This window comes from Haliotis rufescens, unplaced genomic scaffold (genome assembly GCF_023055435.1).
Source record: "Haliotis rufescens isolate VD_foot unplaced genomic scaffold, xgHalRufe1.0.p SCAF_15, whole genome shotgun sequence".
NCBI classification, from domain to species: domain Eukaryota; kingdom Metazoa; phylum Mollusca; class Gastropoda; order Lepetellida; family Haliotidae; genus Haliotis; species Haliotis rufescens.
This window is the reverse complement of record NW_025963835.1, coordinates 35,601,416-35,628,460: the sequence shown is the minus strand read 5'-3', so window position 1 is coordinate 35,628,460 and position 27,045 is coordinate 35,601,416. Positions and strand designations below refer to the sequence as shown.

At 43.2% G+C, this 27,045-nt stretch overlaps 1 protein-coding gene across 2 annotated transcripts; it reads left to right on the top strand.

The window, feature by feature from the left end:
• Positions 1-528: 528 nt before the first annotated feature.
• On the top strand, positions 529-25,625 carry LOC124124563 (INO80 complex subunit B-like). Of its 2 annotated transcripts, none has more exons than XM_046487760.2 (9): positions 529-673; positions 2,288-2,462; positions 4,055-4,206; positions 10,411-10,586; positions 12,338-12,389; positions 14,244-14,344; positions 16,610-16,666; positions 18,252-18,370; positions 23,888-25,625. In XM_046487760.2, exons 1-9 carry the CDS (start codon positions 622-624, stop codon positions 24,036-24,038), a joined length of 1,035 nt encoding a protein of 344 aa, XP_046343716.1. In that variant the 5' UTR covers positions 529-621; the 3' UTR covers positions 24,039-25,625. The 2 variants fall into 2 exon arrangements, with proteins under 2 accessions (XP_046343716.1, XP_046343717.1); XM_046487761.2 differs by lacking the exon at positions 529-673 and adding an exon at positions 813-1,115.
• Positions 25,626-27,045: the final 1,420 nt, after the last annotated feature.

Below are 27,045 nucleotides of genomic sequence, written 5' to 3'. Positions count from 1 at the left end.
CACTCTGCAGGCGTTGTCCGATAATAGTGTATTTTAGGCTTCATTTGGGTGAGGTTGTTGGGCTGGTGGCAGTTTCTCTTTCAGAAATAAAGTTTAAAAAAGCTGTTTCAAGTGATCAAAAAGAAATTATTCCGATCTTTGATTGTACTTTTGTCAGGGACAATTCAAACGGTTTGCTTCATGCCTACATTTAAACTTTATTTCATTTTTGGAATATGTTAACAGACCCAGTGGCAAGACAAAATGATTGTTGTCGAATTTTAGAATTTTCGATTATGGGTGGTCGGATATTTAATTCCTAATTGTTTCAATAGATTTTGTTTCTACCCTTCTGTCATTATCATATTCATAAGACTATTTCTTTATCTCAATATCCGAATATATTTTCGTCTTTCAGTTTTTAAATGTAAAACCACTTTACATTTGATTCAAGAGTACACCACAATATAGTTATGCGCGAAAAGTACTTTGTTCGACTGAGGGTTGTTCTGGCACTGACAGCCACCAGTTGATAAAAGATGTCTATCGACAAATACTATCTGGCAAGGGAGGCAACTGTTTGTTTTGGTTATTACAATACAATTTGGAAAGTGTAATTTTTAACCTTGTATCGATATTTAAATGGGGAAAAGGAAAGAACATGTCGGCAGTAACGAAGATGAGAGTATATCAGGTAATTGTGTGTTCTGTTACAGTAAAATGGGATAGTCCTGAAGATCATGAGGCACGTGCGAATGTGACCGTGAAACGAGTGCACGTGCGGCACGCACTATGTTTGGACCTTGCCGATAACAATAGCTACTAATCAGATCTGAATGTCATTTAATTTGAGATGCTTGATTTTTCCCTTATCCAGTCGCCCCATTGGCAATCGTCTTGTCTAACGCATCTTCTCGACATTCACACCATTGCTCAACTTGACGCCAATGACCCAATGGGACAAGGGCTTCCGTGATCTTCGACAGCCCGTGAATTAATTAATATTTGTGTTGAAAGGCATATCAAGATTTTACGCCCTTTTCCTTTCAAATTACAAAATAGTGTTCCAATTGATGAATGACTGGGGTAGTTCCACTACAATTGTTTCCCTGAGGTGACATGAACCAACACAGCAGGTATTTCAACACTGACACCTTACTCTTCAACATTGAAACCTTACTCTTCAACATTGAAACCTTACTCTTCAACATTGAAACCTTACTCTTACTCTTACTCTTCAACACTGACACCTTACTCTTCAGCATTGAAACCTTACTCTTACTCTTCAAGATTGAAACCTTACTCTTCAACATTGAAATCTTACTCTTCAACATTGAAACGACAAATTGGTTTCATATGAAAAATGAACTGATGTTACCTCTTCAACGTTGTTTCATCGTCAGTTTTCAACATTGTTTCAAAGTGAATTATCAGAGGACCATTTGTAAACCTTCAGATCAGGAGTGAGTGAGTATGGTTTTTACGCTGCTCGATAAGAACGATTAATGTAGTAGTATACTGGATTTATTTACATGTTATTTGATGTATTTACATTGTCTTTTCCTGTTTTCTAGTTATTCACAGATAACTACAGATATTCACATATGTATATACATTTTTTCACAGTTCTTCACAGTCGTACACAATTGTCATGATTGCCATCTTCATCACATGTTTACAATATCAGCCATGCACCACAGAGCACATGTTAGGCCTCTAAAATACAGTTTCAGTTTGACATTGAGTTAAATTGAGTAAAGGTACTTAAAAGTAAAAGGCAATATGATGTTTTCACAATAAGTTAGTTGCGTCTGCCAATCAGAGTCAGCCAGTAAATTGTAGAGGCTAAATATTAATGTAAGCTTGTTTTAACATTTCACAATTATTGGTGTTTGTAATTGACCATGTGAGTTTAATTTCATTTATTTCAGTACCAAGGTAAAAAATAAGAGTAAGGTGCCGTTTTTACCAGGCAATTGTAGCCGTTTTCGCTTGAGGCGAGTTGACGTTTTCGCCTGTCGGTGCCATTTTCGCCAGGTGACGTTTTGCTGAGGTGCCGCTTTAGCTATAACCCATCAGGAAGTGCTTGCCTCCATGTGGCAGTCTCCTTGGGCAAGACACTTTCAGAAATTACCTGTTTGAGATTAGTGATATTCTTAAACATTATGTTAAACCCCATTTCACCTCACCTCGGCTCACTTCCTCCAGACCTGGCAGTCAGATTTAATAGGTAATTTAGATCAAATTTCTGCGGGAACATGGCTTGACTCACTTGTATCAAATTTTGTATCTTACATTCACGTTGCAGAATCTCCAGGCAGCAGTCATAAGAAACACAAAAAGAGGAAAAAGAAGCACAAGAAGAGGCGTGAAAGTATGCCAGAAGAGCTGGAGTTCAGCTCCCCGCCGCCGACCACGGGGGGCTTCAAGCCAGCCATCAAACTCAAGCTGAAACTGGGCAACGAAACCATGGGAACAAAGAGGTATTTTACAGGATTGATTTTATGAATCCTTCCATATCACAGTATTTATCCACAGTTGGGATTTCAGGTTAGAATTGGTCACCAGCACTCACTTAGGGATCGGATGGTCAGATTTGGCCACATGTTCATTGACTGTCATACTATAACACCCCTTCCCCAGGCAAGTGAGTTGACTGACTATAATAAAAGTCCACTTTCCACCTTTGCCGAACTAGGCTGGTATTATGGAGTTACATGTTGCCTGGACTAACGATTCTATGCATAGTCCAATCAAAATCACGCAACGAAATCGAAATCCGGTTCGTAAACTGTCATGCAGATTTTGGTTGATTGCAGGATTTGCAAATCATGTGCACCGCCAACTTGTTGTCAACAGATATTTTCTCAATCTTTTCATGTTTTTAATTAAGGTGCTCACATGATTTGATGCACCTCGCGATGAAAGACTAGTTTTATCACTATATAGGTATTGACTATCGATCAGATCATCTTGACCGTCATTTTGTTTGAAGCAAATGCAAGTCATACGAGAGGTGGAATCTGACTGGTCCGTAGGAGAGGCATGGAAGGGACATAACTCGTACTAGCCACAGACAGCGCTACAATTAAGCCTAGGACTTCCAGCCTAGTTCGGCAAGGGTGGAAACTGGACTTTGAAAGTCAGTTAACTCCCTTGCCTCGGGAATATGACTATAACAGTGGCATGGAAGTTGATTATTACATCAGTCACTGGTTTGTCTGTTCAGGAATCCTTAATTAAATGGTGGCCTGGGTGGCCCAGTCATATAAGGCGCCGCAATTCCCTGTGCAGAGTTGCATCCCTTGGGCACGCCCAAAAGCTATGACTGTGGGTTTGAATCTCGGTTCGCCCTGATTGTGTTTCTAGGTTTGTCAGCACCATACCCATGCTCATGGGTTTCACCGAAGTGGTAAATGTCTGAGACCAGCATCACTTCGGGCTTTCCTCCCACATTAAGCCGACACGCTGTGATATAACTAGAATACTATTAAAAGCGGCGTTAAACCCAACCAGCTCACTCACCATAATTAAAAGTTGAAACATTAGACGATGTTAAACGATAAACAAAACAGAATACACCATGTATAGAGGTGAATCCACCTGACTCCCCTGTTTGGTTTCAACTCACCTTGACATAATCAGTTGAAATAGATTAACCCTGAGACTAGTGCTGGGTGCTCAGTTTGTTAGACATGGAGGCAGAGGCTGAGTGTGCACACATCCACCTCAAGCAGCCTTGACCCGTGAAGATCCGGGCTGGAAAATGTCTTCAGCAACCCATGCTTGCCATAAAAGGCGACTCTGCTTGTCGTGAGAAGGGACAGGATCGGTTAGTCAGGCTTGGCTGATGCAACTAATCGTATCCCAATTGCATGGATCTATGCTCATGTGACTGGATGTCTGGTCCAGACGTGATTATGTACAGACCGCCGTCATGTAGCTGCAATATGCTGAGTGCTGTGTACACAACAAAACAAGCGGCCTGTCAAACTCTACAGTGAACACTGGCTCCAGTACCTTAGTCTGCTAGAGGTCGGTCACCTGTAACCATGGTAACTGGATCCTGTTTCAGTTTCACATCCACTATAGAGCAGCCTGCACTGCCCAGTACCATTACAGCATCAACAGCAGCAGCATCAACAGCAGCAGCAGCATCAACAGCAGCAGCATCAGGACTGCCCACTGAAGAGACATACGTTAATGTCACTGATGAACCTTGGGTTGGTAAGTAGCAGCTTTCATGAGTTAATGTCTTGTCAACCAAAAAGTCTGTGTCTGGTGCATTTTCTCTTCTCTGTGATATGGCTAACTGACTTTAAGCTGATGGTTAGACTAACATCTACCGTATTTTTTTTAGTATAGTGTGCACCCCACTCTAGCGGACTCAGTATTTTTGTAAAAATAATTTGAATATTATGCTCTGAAAAAAATTACACGTACCGTACCACTTCAGCGAATTCCGGTAAACGAATGGGTGATTCGAATTTTTAAACTTTGTCAGTACAAATTTGAAATTAGAGATAAAAAATCACCTGACATGTTGATTTACTATTTAAATTGTATATTTTGTTCTGCTAGGCATTGTTTTACATTCAGGGATTAAGATTACCTTGTGTATTTTCTTGTAAACTAAGCCGGACACAGCAATCAGCTGTACACACGTTTTCTTGGAATCTACTGGTGATTCGGTCAAGACACACCCAGTGATATAACTTTACAGAATTTCATTGCAAGGATCGGCAAAAATTGTATCTGAAACTATTTTCTTATCAGGAATAATATATTCCAATATCTTGTTATTTTAGTTGCAGCTTTTACCAAATACATTTAAAATAATAATACCGTATTCGACGTAATAAGCACCCAGGGCGCTCTCAAAATTAGAAATAGGGGGCTCTTATTAGAATATTAAAGATAAAGAGATTAAAGAGTTGAAAGATAAATTTCGTGGTTTATGCTGACAGCCTGAAATGTTTATGTATGACAGATATATTTTCCAGAATTTCATTGCCCATAATTAAGGGTGCATATAACACACGAGTGCGTATTATACGCGAATAAATAAGTCTTGTGTACATTGATCAATCGGAAGGGGTGCTAATTGGGATTGTTCACTAGTCAATATATTAGCAATTATCGCCGTGGGCGCTTATTAGAGCGGGGCGCTTATTACGTCGAATACAGTAACCCTAAGGGTAGCAGCTGATCGCTATTGCCAGTTATTTTTTTTCACATGGAACAATTTGATCATTCACCCTCGAGGATCCCACACAGGTGATCGCGAGAACTACATGTTGACATAGAATCATGAAACTATCACAAATATGACTTTGAATGGGTCAAAGTATGGCATATATGATAAAAATATCCATTCTCTGTCAACTTAAGTTCATTTCAAGGCGTCAATAGCCGTAATCTGACCGTGGTTGCTGTAAATAACGGTGAGTTGTGCGATCTTCTAATTGCTTCACACACGATTTCGCCGAAATGAATTAAAACAATATTAAAAGGAATTTTGGATAAAATTTATGAAACATAAGTCCAGGTATACGTACAATGAACACTTTTAATAACCAGACAGTGTTATGGCATGATAAATTTGTACTTCAGTATGGATTTGTTGACATGGTATTTCCAATGTTACGTGCTCACGGTAATGTCTTTGTATTTGGAGAAAAAACATCAAAACTCATTTTGGCGTGCAAAATGCGCACCCCCTTCTACGCAGCTGGGGGATTTTTTTAAAAAAAAGTGTGCACTATACTCAAGAAAATATGATAGTCTCTGAAATGAACATATCTTACAGAAAAAAAAACAGTTGTTAAATTATCTTAATAAAAATATCATTAAAAGGAGTCCAGAGACTCTCTTCATTTTCAGTTACTGCAGTAATCTAGACTTGCCAAACATTATAGACTTGCATGGGCCATATTTAAAATATTTGATTCAGGATGACTAGCTGATGGTCTAAAATGTATCTTACAGTCACGACAAAGATGTTGTTTAATGTTGTTAACTGTCCTAATCGTGACAAGCCATACCCACCCCCATTCAATTTTAACATTCCCAAACTCAGACTATAATCTAAATAATTAAGGACATATTGCTTATCAAAGGATAAGCAGAGGATGCCACCTGGTTCTTCTAACTGGGGAGCTTAGTTCTCAAACATCTGCTCAGTCCGATGTCTAGAAGTGATGTGATTATACATGACCTGGCCACGTCCGGTCACGTGGGCGCTGTGGGAGGAAGGAAACCACACAACCCGTGGGTACACCAACGTCTGTAGCATGGACCTCGAACAGCTCTGTCTCCAAAGTAAGGTTGTAATGCAGGATAAGTATTCAAATATACAAAAATTATCATTCTAACGATTCCAAACACACCTTCTTGGTTACAGCCACTTCCTGAATAGCAAAACATTAGAGTTACCTCCCTTACCTCATTTGACCTGCTCTTAATCCACTGCAGCAATGAACATCTTAATAGTCAGTAAAAGGGTGACAACTGTCCTGCCAAATTCAATTCAAGACCCTCAAACACCACTTTGTCTGCTATTTCGAATATACTTATGTAATCACTGTAGCAGGTCAATGTCCCTGTGAAGATCTGGGTTAAAATTGGTCACGAGCAACTCATACTAGTAGTAAGCGGCATCTATCTAATTGTTAGTAAAAATGACCAAATAGATAACTTCCTATTTCATGTACATATAGTTGCTCAAGGTAACTTGTGTTCTGCTGACTTGTTTTCATACTGCCTCATGTTAAACAGTACCAGCAAGAGGACATACTGCCTCATGTTAAACAGTGCCAGCAAGAGGACATACTGCCTCATGTTAAACAGTGCCAGCAAGAGGACATACTGCCTCATGTTAAACAGTGCCAGCAAGAGGACATACTGCCTCATGTTAAACAGTGCCAGCAAGAGGACATACTGCCTCATGTTAAACAGTACCAGCAAGAGGACATACTGCCTCATGTTAAACAGTACCAGCAAGAGGACATACTGCCTCATGTTAAACAGCACCAGCAAGAGGACATACTGCCTCATGTTGAACAGCACCAGCAAGAGGACATACTGCCTCATGTTAAACAGTGCCAGCAAGAGGACATACTGCCTCATGTTAAACAGCACCAGCAAGAGGACATACTGCCTCATGTTAAACAGTGCCAGCAAGAGGACATACTGCCTCATGTTAAACAGTGCCAGCAAGAGGACATACTGCCTCATGTTAAACAGTGCCAGCAAGAGGACATACTGCCTCATGTTAAACAGTACCAGCAAGAGGACATACTGCCACATGTTAAACAGCACCAGCAAGAGGACATACTGCCTCATGTTAAACAGCACCAGCAAGAGGACATACTGCCTCATGTTAAACAGCACCAGCAAGAGGACATACTGCCTCATGTTAAACAGCACCAGCAAGAGGACATACTGCCTCATGTTAAACAGTGTCAGCAAGAGGACATACTGCCTCATGTTAAACAGCACCAGCAAGAGGACATACTGCCTCATGTTAAACAGCACCAGCAAGAGGACATACTGCCTCATGTTAAACTGTGCCAGCAAGAGGACATACTGCCTCATGTTAAACAGTGCCAGCAAGAGGACATACTGCCTCATGTTAAACAGTGCCAGCAAGAGGACATACTGCCTCATGTTAAACAGTGCCAGCAAAAGGACATACTGCCTCATGTTAAACAGTGCCAGCAAGAGGACATACTGCCTCATGTTAAACAGTGCCAGCAAGAGGACATACTGCCTCATGTTAAACAGTACCAGCAAGAGGACATACTGCCACATGTTAAACAGCACCAGCAAGAGGACATACTGCCTCATGTTAAACAGCACCAGCAAGAGGACATACTGCCTCATGTTAAACAGTGCCAGCAAGAGGACATACTGCCTCATGTTAAACAGTACCAGCAAGAGGACATACTGCCTCATGTTAAACAGTGCCAGCAAGAGGACATACTGCCTCATGTTAAACAGCACCAGCAAGAGGACATACTGCCTCATGTTAAACAGCACCAGCAAGAGGACATACTGCCTCATGTTAAACAGCACCAGCAAGAGGACATACTGCCTCATGTTAAACAGCACCAGCAAGAGGACATTCTGCCTCATGTTAAACAGCACCAGCAAGAGGACATACTGCCTCATGTTAAACAGTGCCAGCAAGAGGACATACTGCCTCATGTTAAACAGCACCAGCAAGAGGACATACTGCCTCATGTTAAACAGCACCAGCAAGAGGACATACTGCCTCATGTTAAACAGTGCCAGCAAGAGGACATACTGCCTCATGTTAAACAGTGCCAGCAAGAGGACATACTGCCTCATGTTAAACAGTGCCAGCAAGAGGACATACTGCCTCATGTTAAACAGTGCCAGCAAGAGGACATACTGCCTCATGTTAAACAGCACCAGCAAGAGGACATACTGCCTCATGTTAAACAGTACCAGCAAGAGGACATACTGCCTCATGTTAAACAGCACCAGCAAGAGGACATACTGCCTCATGTTAAACAGCACCAGCAAGAGGACATACTGCCTCATGTTAAACAGTGCCAGCAAGAGGACATACTGCCTCATGTTAAACAGTGCCAGCAAGAGGACATACTGCCTCATGTTAAACAGTGCCAGCAAGAGGACATACTGCCTCATGTTAAACAGTGCCAGCAAGAGGACATACTGCCTCATGTTAAACAGTGCCAGCAAGAGGACATACTGCCTCATGTTAAACAGTACCAGCAAGAGGACATACTGCCTCATGTTAAACAGTACCAGCAAGAGGACATACTGCCTCATGTTAAACAGCACCAGCAAGAGGACATACTGCCTCATGTTAAACAGCACCAGCAAGAGGACATACTGCCTCATGTTAAACAGCACCAGCAAGAGGACATACTGCCTCATGTTAAACAGCACCAGCAAGAGGACATACTGCCTCATGTTAAACAGTGCCAGCAAGAGGACATACTGCCTCATGTTAAACAGCACCAGCAAGAGGACATACTGCCTCATGTTAAACAGCACCAGCAAGAGGACATACTGCCTCATGTTAAACAGTGCCAGCAAGAGGACATACTGCCTCATGTTAAACAGTGCCAGCAAGAGGACATACTGCCTCATGTTAAACAGTGCCAGCAAGAGGACATACTGCCTCATGTTAAACAGCACCAGCAAGAGGACATACTGCCTCATGTTAAACAGTGCCAGCAAGAGGACATACTGCCTCATGTTAAACAGTGCCAGCAAGAGGACATACTGCCTCATGTTAAACAGTGCCAGCAAGAGGACATACTGCCTCATGTTAAACAGTGCCAGCAAGAGGACATACTGCCTCATGTTAAACAGTGCCAGCAAGAGGACATACTGCCTCATGTTAAACAGCACCAGCAAGAGGACATACTGCCTCATGTTAAACAGTGCCAGCAAGAGGACATACTGCCTCATGTTAAACAGTGCCAGCAAGAGGACATACTGCCTCATGTTAAACAGTGCCAGCAAGAGGACATACTGCCTCATGTTAAACAGTGCCAGCAAGAGGACATACTGCCTCATGTTAAACAGTACCAGCAAGAGGAAGACGCTTAATTGTACATTAATATTGTGGCGCCTGATATTGGAATGGGTGCTGTCTGTGCCGTCAACTCAAAAACAATGATTGATATCTTAACCAAACTTGGCACATAGATATAGTTTTGAACTGGTGCCTTGTGATAGTTTGGGATGTTTTAAAAAATTATTTTTTGGTTGGTTGGTTGGTTTGTTGTTTAACACCGCACTCAGCAATATTCCAGCTATATGACGGCGGTCTGTAAATAATTGAGTCTGGACCAGACAATCCAGTGATTAATATCATGAGCATCAATCAACGCAATTGGGATTGATGACATGCATCAACCAAGTCAGCGAGCCTGACCACCCGATCCCGTTTGTCGCCTTTTACGACAAGCCTGGGTTGCTGAAGACCTATCTACCCCGGAATCTTCACGGGTCAATTATTTTTTGAGTTTCCATGGCAATGACGGAAAATGACAGTACTGCCACTTTTCTTAAGCAGATCTTGAAAACCGTATAATATTTCTTCACCGAAACTGCCACATAGATAGGTCTAGTAGTAGACTGGTGCCTTTGATAGTTTGGGAATTTTTTTATAAATTTTTTTTTTTTTTTTTTCCAAAGTACCGACTTTGACTGAAAATGGAGGTAGTGCTCGTTATGGAGGGCTAATGCCTTGCACACAACCAGACATGTCATATTGGCGGGGGATTTGAGAATTTTAGGCTTGTTGTATCAAGGCAATGTTATACTACCCCTGAACATCAGAACTTAAGCAAAATCCCAATTTTAAAGAAGGGCACTCAGTTTGGGATTCTAGATCATGCCTGTACTAACTGTGGATATGTCCATCAGTGGCCCCCAGCGAGATGCAACCCGCAGCAGAGGACGACACATTCAAGACCAAGAAGCCAGGCGACGAGACGTCAGATGAGGAGAAGGCGTGGCTCGATGCCTTGGAAGCAGGCAAGCTGGACGATTTCGAGGAGAGACAGAAGCACAAGGACCCCAAACTTCTTACAGCAAGACAGGTGAGCTCCTGAACATTCCTGTGGGGATTCTAGATAAGATGAGGTCCCCAATTTTCCATGCTTGTCTTCCCGTGGGGATTCAGGGTAAGACGATGTCCCCAGTGCTCCATGCTTGTCTCCCCATTGGGATTCTGCATAAGACGAGGGCCCCAATTCTCCATACTTGTCTCCCCATTGGGATTCTGGGTAAGATGAGGTCCCCAATTCTCCATACTTGTCTCCCCATTGGGATTCAGGGTAAGACGATGTCCCCAATGCTCCATGCTTGTCTCCCCATTGGGATTCTGGGTAAGACGAGGTCCCCAATTCTCCATACTTGTCTCCCCATTGGGATTCTGGGTAAGACGAGGGCCCCAATGCTCCATGCTTGTCTCCCCATTGGGATTCTGGGTAAGACGAGGTCCCCAGTACCCAGTGTATGTCGTGAGAGTCATACTATGAAATGATATGGCTGTTTTGTTGTCTGTTGTGTAAGACTGAAATGACCTTGATTTCTTGAAACAAGTCATAAATTTAAATTTTACTCTGACTCATAATCCTGATAATATAGAAAACAACTGAAGATGTCGTGCAGCATTATTAACTCATGTCGTGATGTCTTGCAGCATTATTAACTCATGTCGTGATGTCATGCAGCATTATTAACTCATGTCGTGATGTCATGCAGCATTATTAACTCATGTCGTGATGTCTTGCAGCATTATTAACTCATGTCGTGATGTCATGCAGCATTATTAACTCATGTCGTGATGTCGTGCAGCATTATTAACTCATGTCGTGATGTCATGCAGCATTATTAACTCATGTCGTGATGTCGTGCAGCATTATTAACTCATGTCGTGATGTCATGCAGCATTATTAACTCATGTCGTGATGTCGTGCAGCATTATTAACTCATGTCGTGATGTCGTGCAGCATTATTAACTCATGTCGTGATGTCGTGCAGCATTATTAACTCATGTTGTGATGTCGTGCAGCATTATTAACTCATGTCGTGATGTCGTGCAGCATTATTAACTCATGTCGTGATGTCTTGCAGCATTATTAACTCATGTTGTGATGTCGTGCAGCATTATTAACTCATGTCGTGATGTCGTGCAGCATTATTAACTCATGTCGTGATGTCATGCAGCATTATTAACTCATGTCGTGATGTCGTGCAGCATTATTAACTCATGTCGTGATGTCTTGCAGCATTATTAACTCATGTCGTGATGTCGTGCAGCATTATTACCTCATGTCGTGATGTCGTGATGTCTTGCAGCATTATTAACTCATGTCGTGATGTCTTGCAGCATTATTAACTCATGTCGTGATGTCGTGCAGCATTATTAACTCATGTCGTGATGTCGTGCAGCATTATTAACTCATGTCGTGATGTCATGCAGCATTATTAACTCATGTCGTGATGTCGTGCAGCATTATTAACTCATGTCGTGATGTCGTGCAGCATTATTAACTCATGTCGTGATGTCGTGCAGCATTATTAACTCATGTCGTGATGTCGTGCAGCATTATTAACTCATGTCGTGATGTCGTGCAGCATTATTAACTCATGTCGTGATGTCGTGCAGCATTATTAACTCATGTCGTGATGTCGTGCAGCATTATTAACTCATGTCGTGATGTCGTGCAGCATTATTAACTCATGTCGTGATGTCGTGCAGCATTATTAACTCATGTCGTGGAGACGACACACTGAATTGGATGTATTGTTCCGGAACCTGATGGTTGTAACATTGTGTTCACAGAGGGCGCTGATCCACGGCAAGCAGGAGGAGGAGCTCATGCAGCTGCCGTCAGGTAAACTTCAGGTCATTGACCCCTTCCGGTCATTGACCCCTTCCGGTCATTGACCCTTCCTGGGCATTGACCCCTTCCTGGGCATGCTTGTCACAAGACAATTGAGGGTTGAGAAATCAAAATGTTGCCATGACCCAGCTGTGTGAATTGTTGCTCACAATGTCGCCATGAGCAAGCTGTAACAACTCTAATCATTGTATTTTGGTTTAGCGACCTAAGTAAGGATAAGAATTTATGGATGAACAACTTCTTTATTACAAGTAAGAGCGACGTTTCGGTGTAGGTTCTAACACTGTTATCAAGCAAGTGATTTACAGAGTGTGGTTGGCAAGTATATATGTTACAGGAAACAAGTACTCTTTTAAATGCCTATCAAAGAAGGTTTAGACCTAGTTATGGCTCTGATCACTGTAAAGTATTGTGGGTTAAACCTAGTTACGGCTCTGATCAGTGTGAAGTATATTGGTTTAGACCTAGTTATGGCTTTGATCAGTGTGAAGTATTGTGGTTTAGACCTAGTTATGGCTTTGATCAGTGTGAAGTATTGTGGTTTAGACCTAGTTATGGCTCTGACCTGTGTGAAGTTTTGTGGGTTAGACCTAGTTATGGTTCTGATCAGTTTGAAGTATTGTGGTTTAAACCTAGTTATGGTTCTGATCAGTGTGAAGTATTGTGGTAACAGCTCTGATCATTGTATTGTGGGTTAGACCTGGTAACAGCTTTGATCAATGTATTGTGGGTTAGACCTGGTAACAGCTTTGATCATTGTATTGTGGGTTAGACCTGGTAACAACTCTGATCGTTGTATTGTGAGTTAGACCTGGTAACAGCTCTGATCAATGTATTGTGGGTTAGACCTGGTAACAGCTCTGATCGTTGTATTGTGAGTTAGACCTGGTAACAGCTCTGATAGTTGCATTGTGGGTTAGACCTGGGAACAGCTCTGATCAATGTATTGTGGGTTAGACCTGGTAACAGCCCTTATCAAAGTATTGTGGGTTAGACCTGGTAACAGCTCTGATCAATGTATTGTGGGTTAGACCTGGTAACAGCTCTGATCATTGTATTGTGGGTTAGACCTGGAAACAGCTCTGATCAATGTATTGTGGGTTAGACCTGGTAACAGCTTTGATCATTATATTGTGGGTTAGACCTGGTAACAGCTTTGATCATTGTATTGTGGGTTAGACCTGGTAACAGCTCTGATCGTTGTATTGTGAGTTAGACCTGGTAACAGCTCTGATCATTGTATTGTGGGTTAGACCTGGTAACAGCTCTGATCAATGTATTGTGGGTTAGACCTGGTAACAGCTCCGATCATTGTATTGTGAGTTAGACCTGGTAACAGCTTTGATCATTGTATTGTGAGTTAGACCTGGTAACAGCTTTGATCATTGTATTGTGGGTTAGACCTGGTAACAACTCTGATCGTTGTATTGTGAGTTAGACCTGGTAACAGCTCTGATCATTGTATTGTGGGTTAGACCTGGTAACAGCTCTGATCAATGTATTGTGGGTTAGACCTGGTAACAGCTTTGATCAATGTATTGTGGGTTAGACCTGGTAACAGCTTTGATCATTGTATTGTGGGTTAGACCTGGTAACAGCTTTGATCATTGTATTGTGGCTTAGACCTGGTAACAGCTCTGATCGTTGTGTTGTGGGTGAGACCTGGTAACAGCTCTGATCGTTGTTTTGTGGGTTAGACCTGGTAACAGCTCTGATCATTGTTTTGTGGATTAGACCTGGTAACAGCTTTGATCGTTGTATTGTGGGTTAGACCTGGTAAAAGCTCTGATTGTTGTTTTGTGGGTTAGACCTGGTAACAGCTCTGATCGTTGTTTTGTGGTTTAGGTTACAAGAACGTCCAGCTCACGGAGGAGCAACTTCAGAGACGTCAACAGCGGGCAAAGAAGAGGCGGCAGCAGGCACATGAGAAGAGGGAGAAGGATAAAGTGAGTTGTCCAACTGGTAGTATCACTGTAGAACGCCTGCTATCAACAAGGTCTAATACCTACACAGAAGGATAAAGTGAGTTGTCCAACTACTAGTATCACTGTAGAACGCCTGCTATCAACAAGGTCTAATACCTACACAGAAGGATAAAGTGAGTTGTCCAACTAGTAGTATAACTGTAGAACGCCTGCTATCAACAAGGTCTAATACCTACGCAGAAGGATAAAGTGAGTTGTCCAACTAGTATTATAACTGTAGAACGCCTGCTATCATCAAGGTCTAATACCTACACAGAAGGATAAAGTGAGTTGTCCAACTAGTAGTATAACTGTAGAACGCCTGCTATCATCAAGGTCTAATACCTACACAGAAGGATAAAGTGAGTTGTCCAACTACCGTATTTTCTTGAGTATAGTGCGCACCCATGTATAATGCGCACCCCCCTCTAGCGGGTTCAATATTTTGGAAAAAAAGAAATTTGAATATTATGCGCGATAATTTCATGTTGACATAGAATCGTCAAACAAAAACAAATATGACTTTTAACGAGTCAAAGTATGTCATTTATGATATATGTATCCGTTCTCTGTCAACTAAAGTTCGTATCAAGGCGTCAATAGCGGTATTCTGACCGTGGTTGCTGTTAATAACGGTGAGTTGTGCGATCTTCCGATCGCTTCACACACGATTTCGCCGAAATTAATAAAAACAATATTATAAGGAATTTTGAATAAAATTAATGAAATAAGTTACAAACATAAGTCCAGATATACAAAGAACACTTTTTATAGCCAGACAGTGTAATTATGATTATTTTGCGTACTTCAGTATGGATTTGTTGACATGGTATTTCCGGTGTTTCGTGCTCACGGTAATGTCTTTCCATGGGGGAAAAAAACATCCAAACTCATAATTCGTGTATAATGCGCACCCCCTCCTACACAGCTGGGTTTTTTCGAAAAAAAGTGCGCATTATACTCAAGAAAATACGGTAGTAGTATCACTGTAGAACGCCTGCTATCAACAAGGTCTAATACCTACACAGAAGGATAAAGTGAGTTGTCCAACTACTAGTATCACTGTAGAACGCCTGCTATCAACAAGGTCTAATACCTACACAGAAGGATAAAGTGAGTTGTCCAACTAGTAGTATAACTGTAGAACGCCTGCTATCAACAAGGTCTAATACCTACGCAGAAGGATAAAGTGAGTTGTCCAACTAGTATTATAACTGTAGAACGCCTGCTATCATCAAGGTCTAATACCTACACAGAAGGATAAAGTGAGTTGTCCAACTAGTAGTATAACTGTAGAACGCCTGCTATCATCAAGGTCTAATACCTACACAGAAGGATAAAGTGAGTTGTCCAACTACCGTATTTTCTTGAGTATAGTGCGCACCCATGTATAATGCGCACCCCCCTCTAGCGGGTTCAATATTTTGGAAAAAAAGAAATTTGAATATTATGCGCGATAATTTCATGTTGACATAGAATCGTCAAACAAAAACAAATATGACTTTTAACGAGTCAAAGTATGTCATTTATGATATATGTATCCGTTCTCTGTCAACTAAAGTTCGTATCAAGGCGTCAATAGCGGTATTCTGACCGTGGTTGCTGTTAATAACGGTGAGTTGTGCGATCTTCCGATCGCTTCACACACGATTTCGCCGAAATTAATAAAAACAATATTATAAGGAATTTTGAATAAAATTAATGAAATAAGTTACAAACATAAGTCCAGATATACAAAGAACACTTTTTATAGCCAGACAGTGTAATTATGATTATTTTGCGTACTTCAGTATGGATTTGTTGACATGGTATTTCCGGTGTTTCGTGCTCACGGTAATGTCTTTCCATGGGGGAAAAAAACATCCAAACTCATAATTCGTGTATAATGCGCACCCCCTCCTACACAGCTGGGTTTTTTCGAAAAAAAGTGCGCATTATACTCAAGAAAATACGGTAGTAGTATCACTGTAGAACGCCTGCTATCAACAAGGTCTTATACCTACAAAGAAGGATAAAGTGAGTTGTCCAACTAGTTGTAATAATCTCTGCTGTAGTATTTGAATCTTAGGGCTCTGTATTTTATGACTTTTAACTTAGGGTTATGACAAATCATGGAACATGGTAGTCTTTAATATGTAAGGACCTTGTTTATACTAAATCTCTGCTCATCCTAACCTTCTGATACATATGATCCAGTATGGCAGTGTGTCCCTCTTTTCTGATCTGTTCACTATGTTTGTCTTCCAGAAGCAAACCCTCGACCGACTCTTAAAGAAACAGGAGTCGAAGCAGAAGGGACCACGGGTGAGTGACACTGTTACTTGGTTGCCCAAGTGATTCCCTGATTACTTCCACAGCTTCTGACATCACTGTATATCATCCGAGCCGTCCCTCAAACCTCCCTGTATGATGCCATCTTCATGATGGTTGCCACGGCAGCCGTACTGACGTGTAGACTTGGTTGGAGGTGTGACAAACGTCTGCCAGGTCTGTTCCTGGGTTCAAATCCTTGGACTATCGGCCATACTCGTTCTTGTTTGAGTGACTGAGGTGACTGATGAAACATTGGATAGTCACTTGTAGAGCTGAGTATCACCTGGTATCTTGCGATACGATTCATATCACGATACGGACTGACGCTATTACTGGTATCATGATACACCACATCAAATAGTAAGAAATGGTGAAATCAGTGAAATGCACCTCCTTCTCATACATTTATATATCATTATCTGAAAAACTTTTACAAAGAAAACCACAAGAACAACACAGTTTCAAATGAAGAGATGGTTATTAAATGTAACAGTCAGCGCTTCCTTAGCTACCACAATCTTGTGTTCTGCCATGCTTACAGGTGGCGCTGTGCTACTTCTGCCATTATGGAAGGTAACTCTATTAGTTCCTGTTCTATTTATAGTGTATCACAATCTCACAAACTGACGATTGAAGATTTGTGTGTACCTCAGTATCGATGATATCGTAGGTTTTTTGTCTGTTTGTTGTTTAATGCCAAGTCAGTGAGCCTGACCGCCTGATCCTGTTTGTTGTTTCTTACGACAAGCATAGTCGCCTCTTACGGCAAGCATGGGTTGCTGAAGGCTAACCCGGATCTTCATGGGTCTGATTACAGATATCTTCTTGAGGCAAGAGAGTTAACTGATTATTTAAGTCCAGTTTCCACCCTTGCCGAACTAGGCTGGAATTCCTGGGCTCGATCGTAGCGCCACCAGTGGCTATTATGAGTTATGTCCTTTCCAAGCCTCTCCTATGGACCACCTGTCGTATCACTTGCATTTGTTTCAAACAAAATAGCGGCGCCCAGTCAAGACCATCTAATCAATAATCAAGATCTATATTGTGATAAAACGGGTCTTACGTCTCGAAATGCATCAAATCCCGCGAGCACCTTCATTAAAAACATGAAAAGATTTGGAAAATATCTGTTGACAACGAGTTGGCGGTGCACATGCTTTGCAAATCCTGCAATTGACCGAAATCTGCATGACAGTTTATGAACCGGATTGCGCGATTTTGATTGGACAATGCATAGACTCGTTAGTCCAGCCAAAATTTAACTCCATAATACCAGCCTAGTTCGGCAAGGGTGGAAAGTGGACTTTCTTATAAAGTCAGTTAACAACTTTGCCGCGGGAAGATGGATTACAGACGATGTCTTGTGGTCACATCGGCCTGAACGATGTACTGTGACTACATCAGCATCAACTTTGAACATAGCACCCTGTATCTGCACTGCCTCAGTAGGAGAATGGAGGTCTGCATTCTGAACATTTTATTGGAATAATATGATGGATAAATGATATTTAGAATTCTAGATGTTACCTTTTGAAATGTTTGTAAACTCGTGACATCTCTCTCTGTGCTGTTGAAGGGCCGTGGCTCCAAGCGTGCCAACATCCCGAGGTACCACTACTCCAGCACCAGTGAGAACATCACCATCTCGGTGCCAGCCGGCTACAGCTTTCCCTTCCCTCCACAAGCAGCCAAGGCGTGAGTACAGACCCCGCCCACACCCCGCCCACACACACTGCAGACACCCTGAGAGTACAGACCCCGCCCACACCCCCCCACACACCCCGCCCACACACACTGCAGACACCCTGAGAGTACAGACCCCGCCCACACCACGCCCACACCCCGCCCACACACACTGCAGACACCCTGAGAGTACAGACCCCGCCCACACCCCGCCCACACACACTGCAGACACCCTGAGAGTACAGACCCCGCCCCCACACACTGCAGACACCCTGATAGTCCAGAAACCTTGTTAGTCAACACCCTGATAGTCCGGGAACCAAATGTCAACACCCTGATAGTCCGGAAACCTTGTTAGTCAACTCCTTTTTTGTCCAGAAACCTTGTTAGTCAACACCCTGATAGTCCGGAAACCTTGTTAGTCAACTCCTTGTTTGTCCAGAAACCTTGTTAGTCAACACCCTGATAGTCCGGAAACCTTGTTAGTCAACTCCCTGTTTGTCCAGAAACCTTGTTAGTCAACTCCTTGTTTGTCCAGAAACCTTGTTAGTCAACACCCTGATAGTCTGGCAACCTTGTTAGTCAACTCCCTGTTTGTCCAGAAACCTTGTTAGTCAACTCCTTGTTTGTCCAGAAACCTTGTTAGTCAACACCCTGATAGTCCGGAAACCTTGTTAGTCAACTCCCTGTTTGTCCAGAAACCTTGTTAGTCAACTCCTGGTTTGTCCAGAAACCTTGTTAGTCAACACCCTGATAGTTCGGAAACCTTTTTAGTCAACTCCTTGTTTGGCCAGAAACCTTGTTAGTCAACTCCTTGTTTGTCCAGAAACCTTGTTAGTCAACACCCTGATAGTCCGGAAACCTTGTTAGTCAACACCCTGATAGTCTGGAAACCTTGTTAGTCAACACCCTGATAGTCCGGAAACTTTGTTAGTCAACACCCTGATAGTCCAGAAACCTTGTTAGTCAACACCCTGATAGTCCGGAAACCTTGTTAGTCAACTCCTTTTTTGTCCAGAAACCTTGTTAGTCAACACCCTGATAGTCCGGAAACCTTGTTAGTCAACTCCTTGTTTGTCCAGAAACCTTGTTAGTCAACACCCTGATAGTCCGGAGACCTTGTTAGTCAACTCCCTGTTTGTCCAGAAACCTTGTTAGTCAACTCCTTGTTTGTCCAGAAACCTTGTTAGTCAACACCCTGATAGTCCGGAAACCTTTTTAGTCAACTCCTTGTTTGGCCAGAAACCTTGTTAGTCAACTTGTTTGTCCAGAAACCTTGTTAGTCAACACCCTGATAGTCCGGAAACCTTGTTAGTCAACACCCAGATAGTCTGGAAACCTTGTTAGTCAACACCCTGATAGTCTGGAAACCTTGTTAGTCAACACCCTGATAGTCTGGAAACCTTGTTAGTCAACACCCTGATAGTCTGGAAACCTTGTTAGTCAACACCCTGATAGTCCAAAAACCTTGTTAGTCAACACCCTGATAGTCTGGAAACCTTGTTAGTCAACACCCTGATAGTCCGGGAACCAAATGTCAACTCCCTGTTTGTCCAGAAACCTTGTTAGTCAACACCCTGATAGTCCGGAAACCTTGTTAGTCAACTCCCTGTTTGTCCAGAAACCTTGTTAGTCAACTCCTTGTTTGTCCAGAAACCTTGTTAGTCAACACCCTGATAGTCCGGCAACCTTGTTAGTTAACACCCTGATAGTCCAGCAACCTTGTTAGTCAACTCCTTGTTTGTCCAGAAACCTTGTTAGTCAACACCCTGATAGTCCGGAAACCGTGTTAGTCAACACCCTGATAGTCCGGAAACCTTGTTAGTCAACACCCTGATAGTCCGGAAACCTTGTTAGTCAACTCCCTGTTTGTCCAGAAACCTTGTTAGTCAACTCCTTGTTTGGCCAGAAACCTTGTTAGTCAACTCCCTGTTTGTCCAGAAACCGTGTTAGTCAACACCCTGATAGTCCGGAAACCTTGTTAGTCAACACCCTGATAGTGTGGAAACCTTGTTAGTCAACACCCTGATAGTCTGGAAACCTTGTTAGTCAGCACCCTGATAGTCTGGAAACCTTGTTAGTCAGCACCCTGATAGTCTTGAAACCTTGTTAGTCAACACCCTGATAGTCCAAAAACCTTGTTAGTCAACACCCTGATAGTCTGGAAACCTTGTTAGTCAACACCCTGATAGTCCGGGAACCAAATGTCAACTCCCTGTTTGTCCAGAAACCTTGTTAGTCAACACCCTGATAGTCCGGAAACCTTGTTAGTCAACTCCCTGTTTGTCCAGAAACCTTGTTAGTCAACTCCTTGTTTGTCCAGAAACCTTGTTAGTCAACACCCTGATAGTCCGGCAACCTTGTTAGTTAACACCCTGATAGTCCAGCAACCTTGTTAGTCAACTCCTTGTTTGTCCAGAAACCTTGTTAGTCAACACCCTGATAGTCCAGAAACCTTGTTAGTCAACACCCTGATAGTCCGGAAACCTTGTTAGTCAACTCCTTTTTTGTCCAGAAACCTTGTTAGTCAACACCCTGATAGTCCAGAAACCTTGTTAGTCAACTCCTTGTTTGTCCAGAAACTTTGTTAGTCAACACCCTGATAGTCCGGCAACCTTGTTAGTCAACACCCTGATAGTCCGGCAACCTTGTTAGTCAACTCCTTGTTTGTCCAGAAATCTTGTTAGTCAACACCCTGATAGTCCGGCAACCGTGTTAGTCAACACCCTGATAGTCCGGGAACCAAATGTCAACACCCTGATAGTCCGGAAACCTTGTTAGTCAACACCCTGATAGTCCGGAAACCTTGTTAGTCAACTCCCTGTTTGTCCAGAAACCTTGTTAGTCAACTCCTTGTTTGGCCAGAAACCTTGTTAGTCAACTCCCTGTTTGTCCAGAAACCTTGTTAGTCAACACCCTGATAGTCCGGGAACCAAATGTCAACACCCTGATAGTCCGGAAACCTTGTTAGTCAACACCCTGATAGTCCGGAAACCTTGTTAGTCAACTCCCTGTTTGTCCAGAAACCTTGTTAGTCAACTCCTTGTTTGGCCAGAAACCTTGTTAGTCAACTCCCTGTTTGTCCAGAAACCTTGTTAGTCAACACCCTGATAGTCCGGGAACCAAATGTCAACACCCTGATAGTCCGGAAACCTTGTTAGTCAACTCCCTGTTTGTCCAGAAACCTTGTTAGTCAACACCCTGATAGTCCGGGAACCAAATGTCAACACCCTGATAGTCCGGAAACCTTGTTAGTCAACTCCTTGTTTGTCCAGAAACCTTGTTAGTCAACACCCTGATAGTCCGGCAACCTTGTTAGTTAACACCCTGATAGTCCAGCAACCTTGTTAGTCAACTCCTTGTTTGTCCAGAAACCTTGTTAGTCAACACCCTGATAGTCCAGAAACCTTGTTAGTCAACACCCTGATAGTCCGGAAACCTTGTTAGTCAACTCCTTTTTTGTCCAGAAACCTTGTTAGTCAACACCCTGATAGTCCAGAAACCTTGTTAGTCAACTCCTTGTTTGTCCAGAAACTTTGTTAGTCAACACCCTGATAGTCCGGCAACCTTGTTAGTCAACACCCTGATAGTCCGGCAACCTTGTTAGTCAACTCCTTGTTTGTCCAGAAATCTTGTTAGTCAACACCCTGATAGTCCGGCAACCGTGTTAGTCAACACCCTGATAGTCCGGGAACCAAATGTCAACACCCTGATAGTCCGGAAACCTTGTTAGTCAACACCCTGATAGTCCGGAAACCTTGTTAGTCAACTCCCTGTTTGTCCAGAAACCTTGTTAGTCAACTCCTTGTTTGGCCAGAAACCTTGTTAGTCAACTCCCTGTTTGTCCAGAAACCTTGTTAGTCAACACCCTGATAGTCCGGGAACCAAATGTCAACACCCTGATAGTCCGGAAACCTTGTTAGTCAACACCCTGATAGTCCGGAAACCTTGTTAGTCAACTCCCTGTTTGTCCAGAAACCTTGTTAGTCAACTCCTTGTTTGGCCAGAAACCTTGTTAGTCAACTCCCTGTTTGTCCAGAAACCTTGTTAGTCAACACCCTGATAGTCCGGGAACCAAATGTCAACACCCTGATAGTCCGGAAACCTTGTTAGTCAACTCCCTGTTTGTCCAGAAACCTTGTTAGTCAACACCCTGATAGTCCGGGAACCAAATGTCAACACCCTGATAGTCCGGAAACCTTGTTAGTCAACTCATCGTTTGTCCAGAAATCTTGTTAGTCAACACCCTGATAGTCCGGGAACCAAATGTCAACACCCTGATAGTCCGGAAACCTTGTTAGTCAACACCCTGATAGTCCGGGAACCAAATGTCAACACCCTGATAGTCCGGCAACCTTGTTAGTCAACTCCTTGTTTGTCCAGAAACCATGTTAGTCAACACCCTGATAGCCCGGAAACCTTGTTAGTCAACATCCCGATATTCTTCCCGAGGCAAGGGAAATGTTAATGTTCAGTTACCACCCTTGCTGAACTAGGCTTGAATTTCTGGGCCCGATCAAAGCTATTACCAGTTATGATATTGACCAATCAGATTTGATCCATCATACCACTTACATTTGCTTCAAATGAAATTTGCGCCCAGTCAAACAATCAGATAGATAATCAAGATCTATATTGATGGGTCTTATTCGCGAAGACCGCCTCCGTGGTCTAATGGTAGAGCGTCCGCCAGGAGAACGGAAGGTCCGGGGTTTGATCCCCAGCCGCGTCATACCAAAAGAAGTTAAAAGATGGTACTTGTTGTTACCCTGTCTGGCGCTCGGCATTAAGGGGCTAAAACAAGGACTGGTCGTCTCGGAGTCAGTATACTGTGTCTGAGTGGGGTATTCATGTTAAACTGCGGCATGGTATCTCAGTGTGCTAGCACTATAAATCGGCATCAGTTCGGACTAGTACAAGCAGCCACACACACACACATACACATGCATGCACGTCGCTATATAAGTGCAATAATCTTGGACGCGACGTTAAACCCCATTTCACCTCACCTCACCTCAACTCAACTCACCTCACCTCAACTTATTCGCAAAGTGCATCACATTATGTGGGCACCCTGATTAAAGACATAAAAATTTGGAAACTATGTATCCACGCCTAGTTGACGTACACATGCTGTGCAAATCCTGCAATTGACCAAAATCTGCACGGTAGTATGTTGTTTATCAACCAGATGTCAATTTCAGTACTTTCAGCAATTTTGATTGGACTGTGCACAGACTCGTTAGTCCAGCCAAAATATAACTATAATTCAGGTCTTGGTCCGCAAGGGTGGAAACTTGACTTTTATAGTCAGTTTTCTCTCTTGGGAAGATACACCCTGATAGTGAGAAAAATTATTAGTCCACACCTATGATTTAAACATGCAGAAATTTGTTCCTCCTGACAATTTCCTTTGGAGCAATTTCTGGATCAACGAGGTTTCTAGTGTTTATGACAATAAAGGACGCAAACATTTAATTATCACTGCTTGTTACTGGTGTTGATAGATTGGTCTGCTTGTTTCACCAGGCTCACGAAGACAACCAAGTGCGGTGTGAGTGGCTGCAGCAATCACAAGAAGTATGCGTGTTCCAGGACGGGGGTGCCGCTCTGCAGCCTAGAGTGCTACAAGACAAACCTTGCACTCCACAGCCATGTCAGGATAGTGCCGCCAACATGACCATTATGTCATGGAAACTTGAGGATTTGAAGGATTCTGCATTTTCTTTGACAGCCCTGGTAACATTAACAAAGGTGTCTCGAATGTTTGCCATGGTTACCAGAACAAGTTGTCCTGTAATGGAAACGGATGCAGTGAAGATGAATAAGTGACTGTCGTCCTGTCTGTTGCCATGGTTACAACAAAGAGTTGTCTCGAATGTTTTCCATGGTTACAACAACAAGTTGTCCTGTAATGGTAACGGATGCAGTGAAGATGTATATATACGACTGTAGTCCTGCTTGTTGGCATGGTTACAACAAGTTGTCCTGTAATGGTAACGGATGCAGTGAAGATGTATAAGTGACTTTAGTCCTGATTGTTGCTGTGGTTACATCAATGTTTGCTCACCACTGTGTACAAGGGAACCATCTATAAGCACCAACCAGCTCGCAACCTGACTATTTTGCCTTTACACTTTGTGTAACAGTTTTGCTGATTAAAATAAAATGGTTGACTTTGTTACTTAAGTCCTGTGTCGGATAATATTAGTTAGCGAGGGTTCAGCAGAGGCCAATATATTTTTGTTAACCTAATTGGACACTTTACATCAACTAAAGACACCATAACGAATTTAGTCTGCCGAAATGTTTCCACTCTCTTGTATCTTTATCGCACATGCACATTGACACTTACAAGGGTTAGGGTTAAGGGGAGACTTCTCTTCTAATCTTAGACACTTACAAGGGTTAGGGTTAACGGGAGACTTCTCATCTAATCTTAGAGGCCAAACCTTGTTGAAAGTGTCTACTCTTATCACCATCAATAAGTTCTTGGAACGTGATTCGTTTAAATGTAATGGCTTTGTACATCACAGTCAATGATATAAAAACAAAGATCTGTGTCAAATAACAAATTTCTGTTCCAGTTCATGTGAAATATGCAAGGTGGGTCTTAGAAAAATCCAAGATGGCTGTTACTGATGGGATAGTCCCATATTAGGTCAGTAGAAACCATCTTGGATATTTGCTGAGGTATACAGGTTCATATGGGGTTAGCCGTTCTGCTCTCTAATTGATCAATCTCACTTTGAGGCATAATAACAAATAATATGTGAGTTTGTTTCTTCTGTTCTGTAAGGCAATGGGACTAAAGTTTAGTCACTAAACATATATTGATGCCCAAATATACAGCCATGTTCTCAAAACTTGGTAGGTTACTTCTTGAGATGAAGGGGCGATGGGATAGAGGGATAGCCTGGTGGTTAAAGCCTTCACATGTCAAGTCGAAGACCTTGGCTTGATTTCTCCACATGGGTACAATGTGTGAAGCCCATTTCTGGTGTCCCCCCACCGTGATATTGCTGGAATATTGCTAAAAGAGGCATAAAACCTAAGTCACTCACTCACTCATGCAGCACTCGCACGCTCAGGAGGAAGACAGAGCAGGTGGTCAGAAATACAGATTATTTATTCATTTGAAGAAGTGTGAAAAGGTTAACAATAATTATACTGGGCCCCTGATGCGTGTCATCACTGTACTTGTACATCAGTGTGATGGCTGGTCATGTTTGTTCCAGAAAGAGATTAAACAAAAATATTATGTGAAGTCGGCTTTTTGTCTTCTTTGTCAGGAAAACACCTCTCAGCAATATCTCAAGCATATCTCAGTGTTCAACTGAAGGGGGTGGGATGCGGGCAAGACATGTCCGTCATCTAGTCCGTCATCTACTGAAGGGGGGTGGGGGGGAGCACAGCAAGACATGTCCGTCATCTTGTCTGTCATCTACTGAAGGGGGGTGGGGTGGAGCACAGCAAGACATGTCCGTCATCTACTGAAGGGGGGTGGGGGGGAGCACAGCAAGACATGTCCGTCATCTAGTCCGTCATCTATTGAAGGAGCCGCACAGCAAGACATGTCCGTCATCTACTGAAGGGGGGTGGGGGGGAGCACAGCAAGACATGTCCGTCACCTACTGAAGGGGGGTGGGGGGTGGGGGGGAGCACAGCAAGACATGTCCGTCATCTAGTCCGTCATCTATTGAAGGAGCCGCACAGCAAGACATGTCCGTCATCTACTGAAGGGGGGTGGGGGGGAGCACAGCAAGACATGTCCGTCATCTAGTCCGTCATCTATTGAAGGAGCCGCACAGCAAGACATGTCCGTCATCTACTGAAGGGGGGTGGGGGGGAGCACAGCAAGACATGTCCGTCACCTACTGAAGGGGGGTGGGGGGGAGCACAGCAAGACATGTCCGTCACCTACTGAAGGGGGGTAGGGGGCAGCACAGCAAGACATGTCCGTCATCTAGTCCGTCATCTATTGAAGTGGGGTTGGGGCAGCACAGCAAGATATCCGTCATCTATTGAAGGAGCCGCACAGCAAGACATGTCCATCATCTATTGAAGTGGGGTGGGGGGAAGCACAGCAAGACATGTCTGTCATCTGCTGAAGTGGGGTGGAGGCAGCACAGCAAGACATGTCCGTCATCTACTGAAGTGGGTTGGAGGCAGCACAGCAAGACATGTCCGTCATCTACTGAAGTGGGGTGGGGGGAAGCACAGCAAGACATGTCCGTCATCTACTGAAGTGGGTTGGGGGCAGCACAGCAGGACATGTCCGTCATCTATTGAAGTGGGGTGGGGGCAGCACAGCAAGACATGTCCGTCATCTACTGAAGTGGGTTGGGGGCAGCACAGCAGGACATGTCCGTCATCTATTGAAGTGGGGTGGGGGCAGCACAGCAAGACATGTCTGTCGTCTATTGAATTGGGTTAGGGGCAGCACAGCAGGACATGTCCGTCATCAATTGAAGTGGGGTGGAGGCAGCACAGCAAGACATGTCCGTCATCTATTGAAGTGGGGTTGGGGGAAGCACAGCAAGACATGTCCGTCATCTACTGAAGGGGGTTGGGGGCAGCACAGCAAAGGTCCATCATCTACTGAAGTGGGGTGGGGGCAGCACAGCAAGACATGTCCGTCATCTATTGAAGGGGGTTGGGGGCAGCACAGCAAGACATGTCCGTCA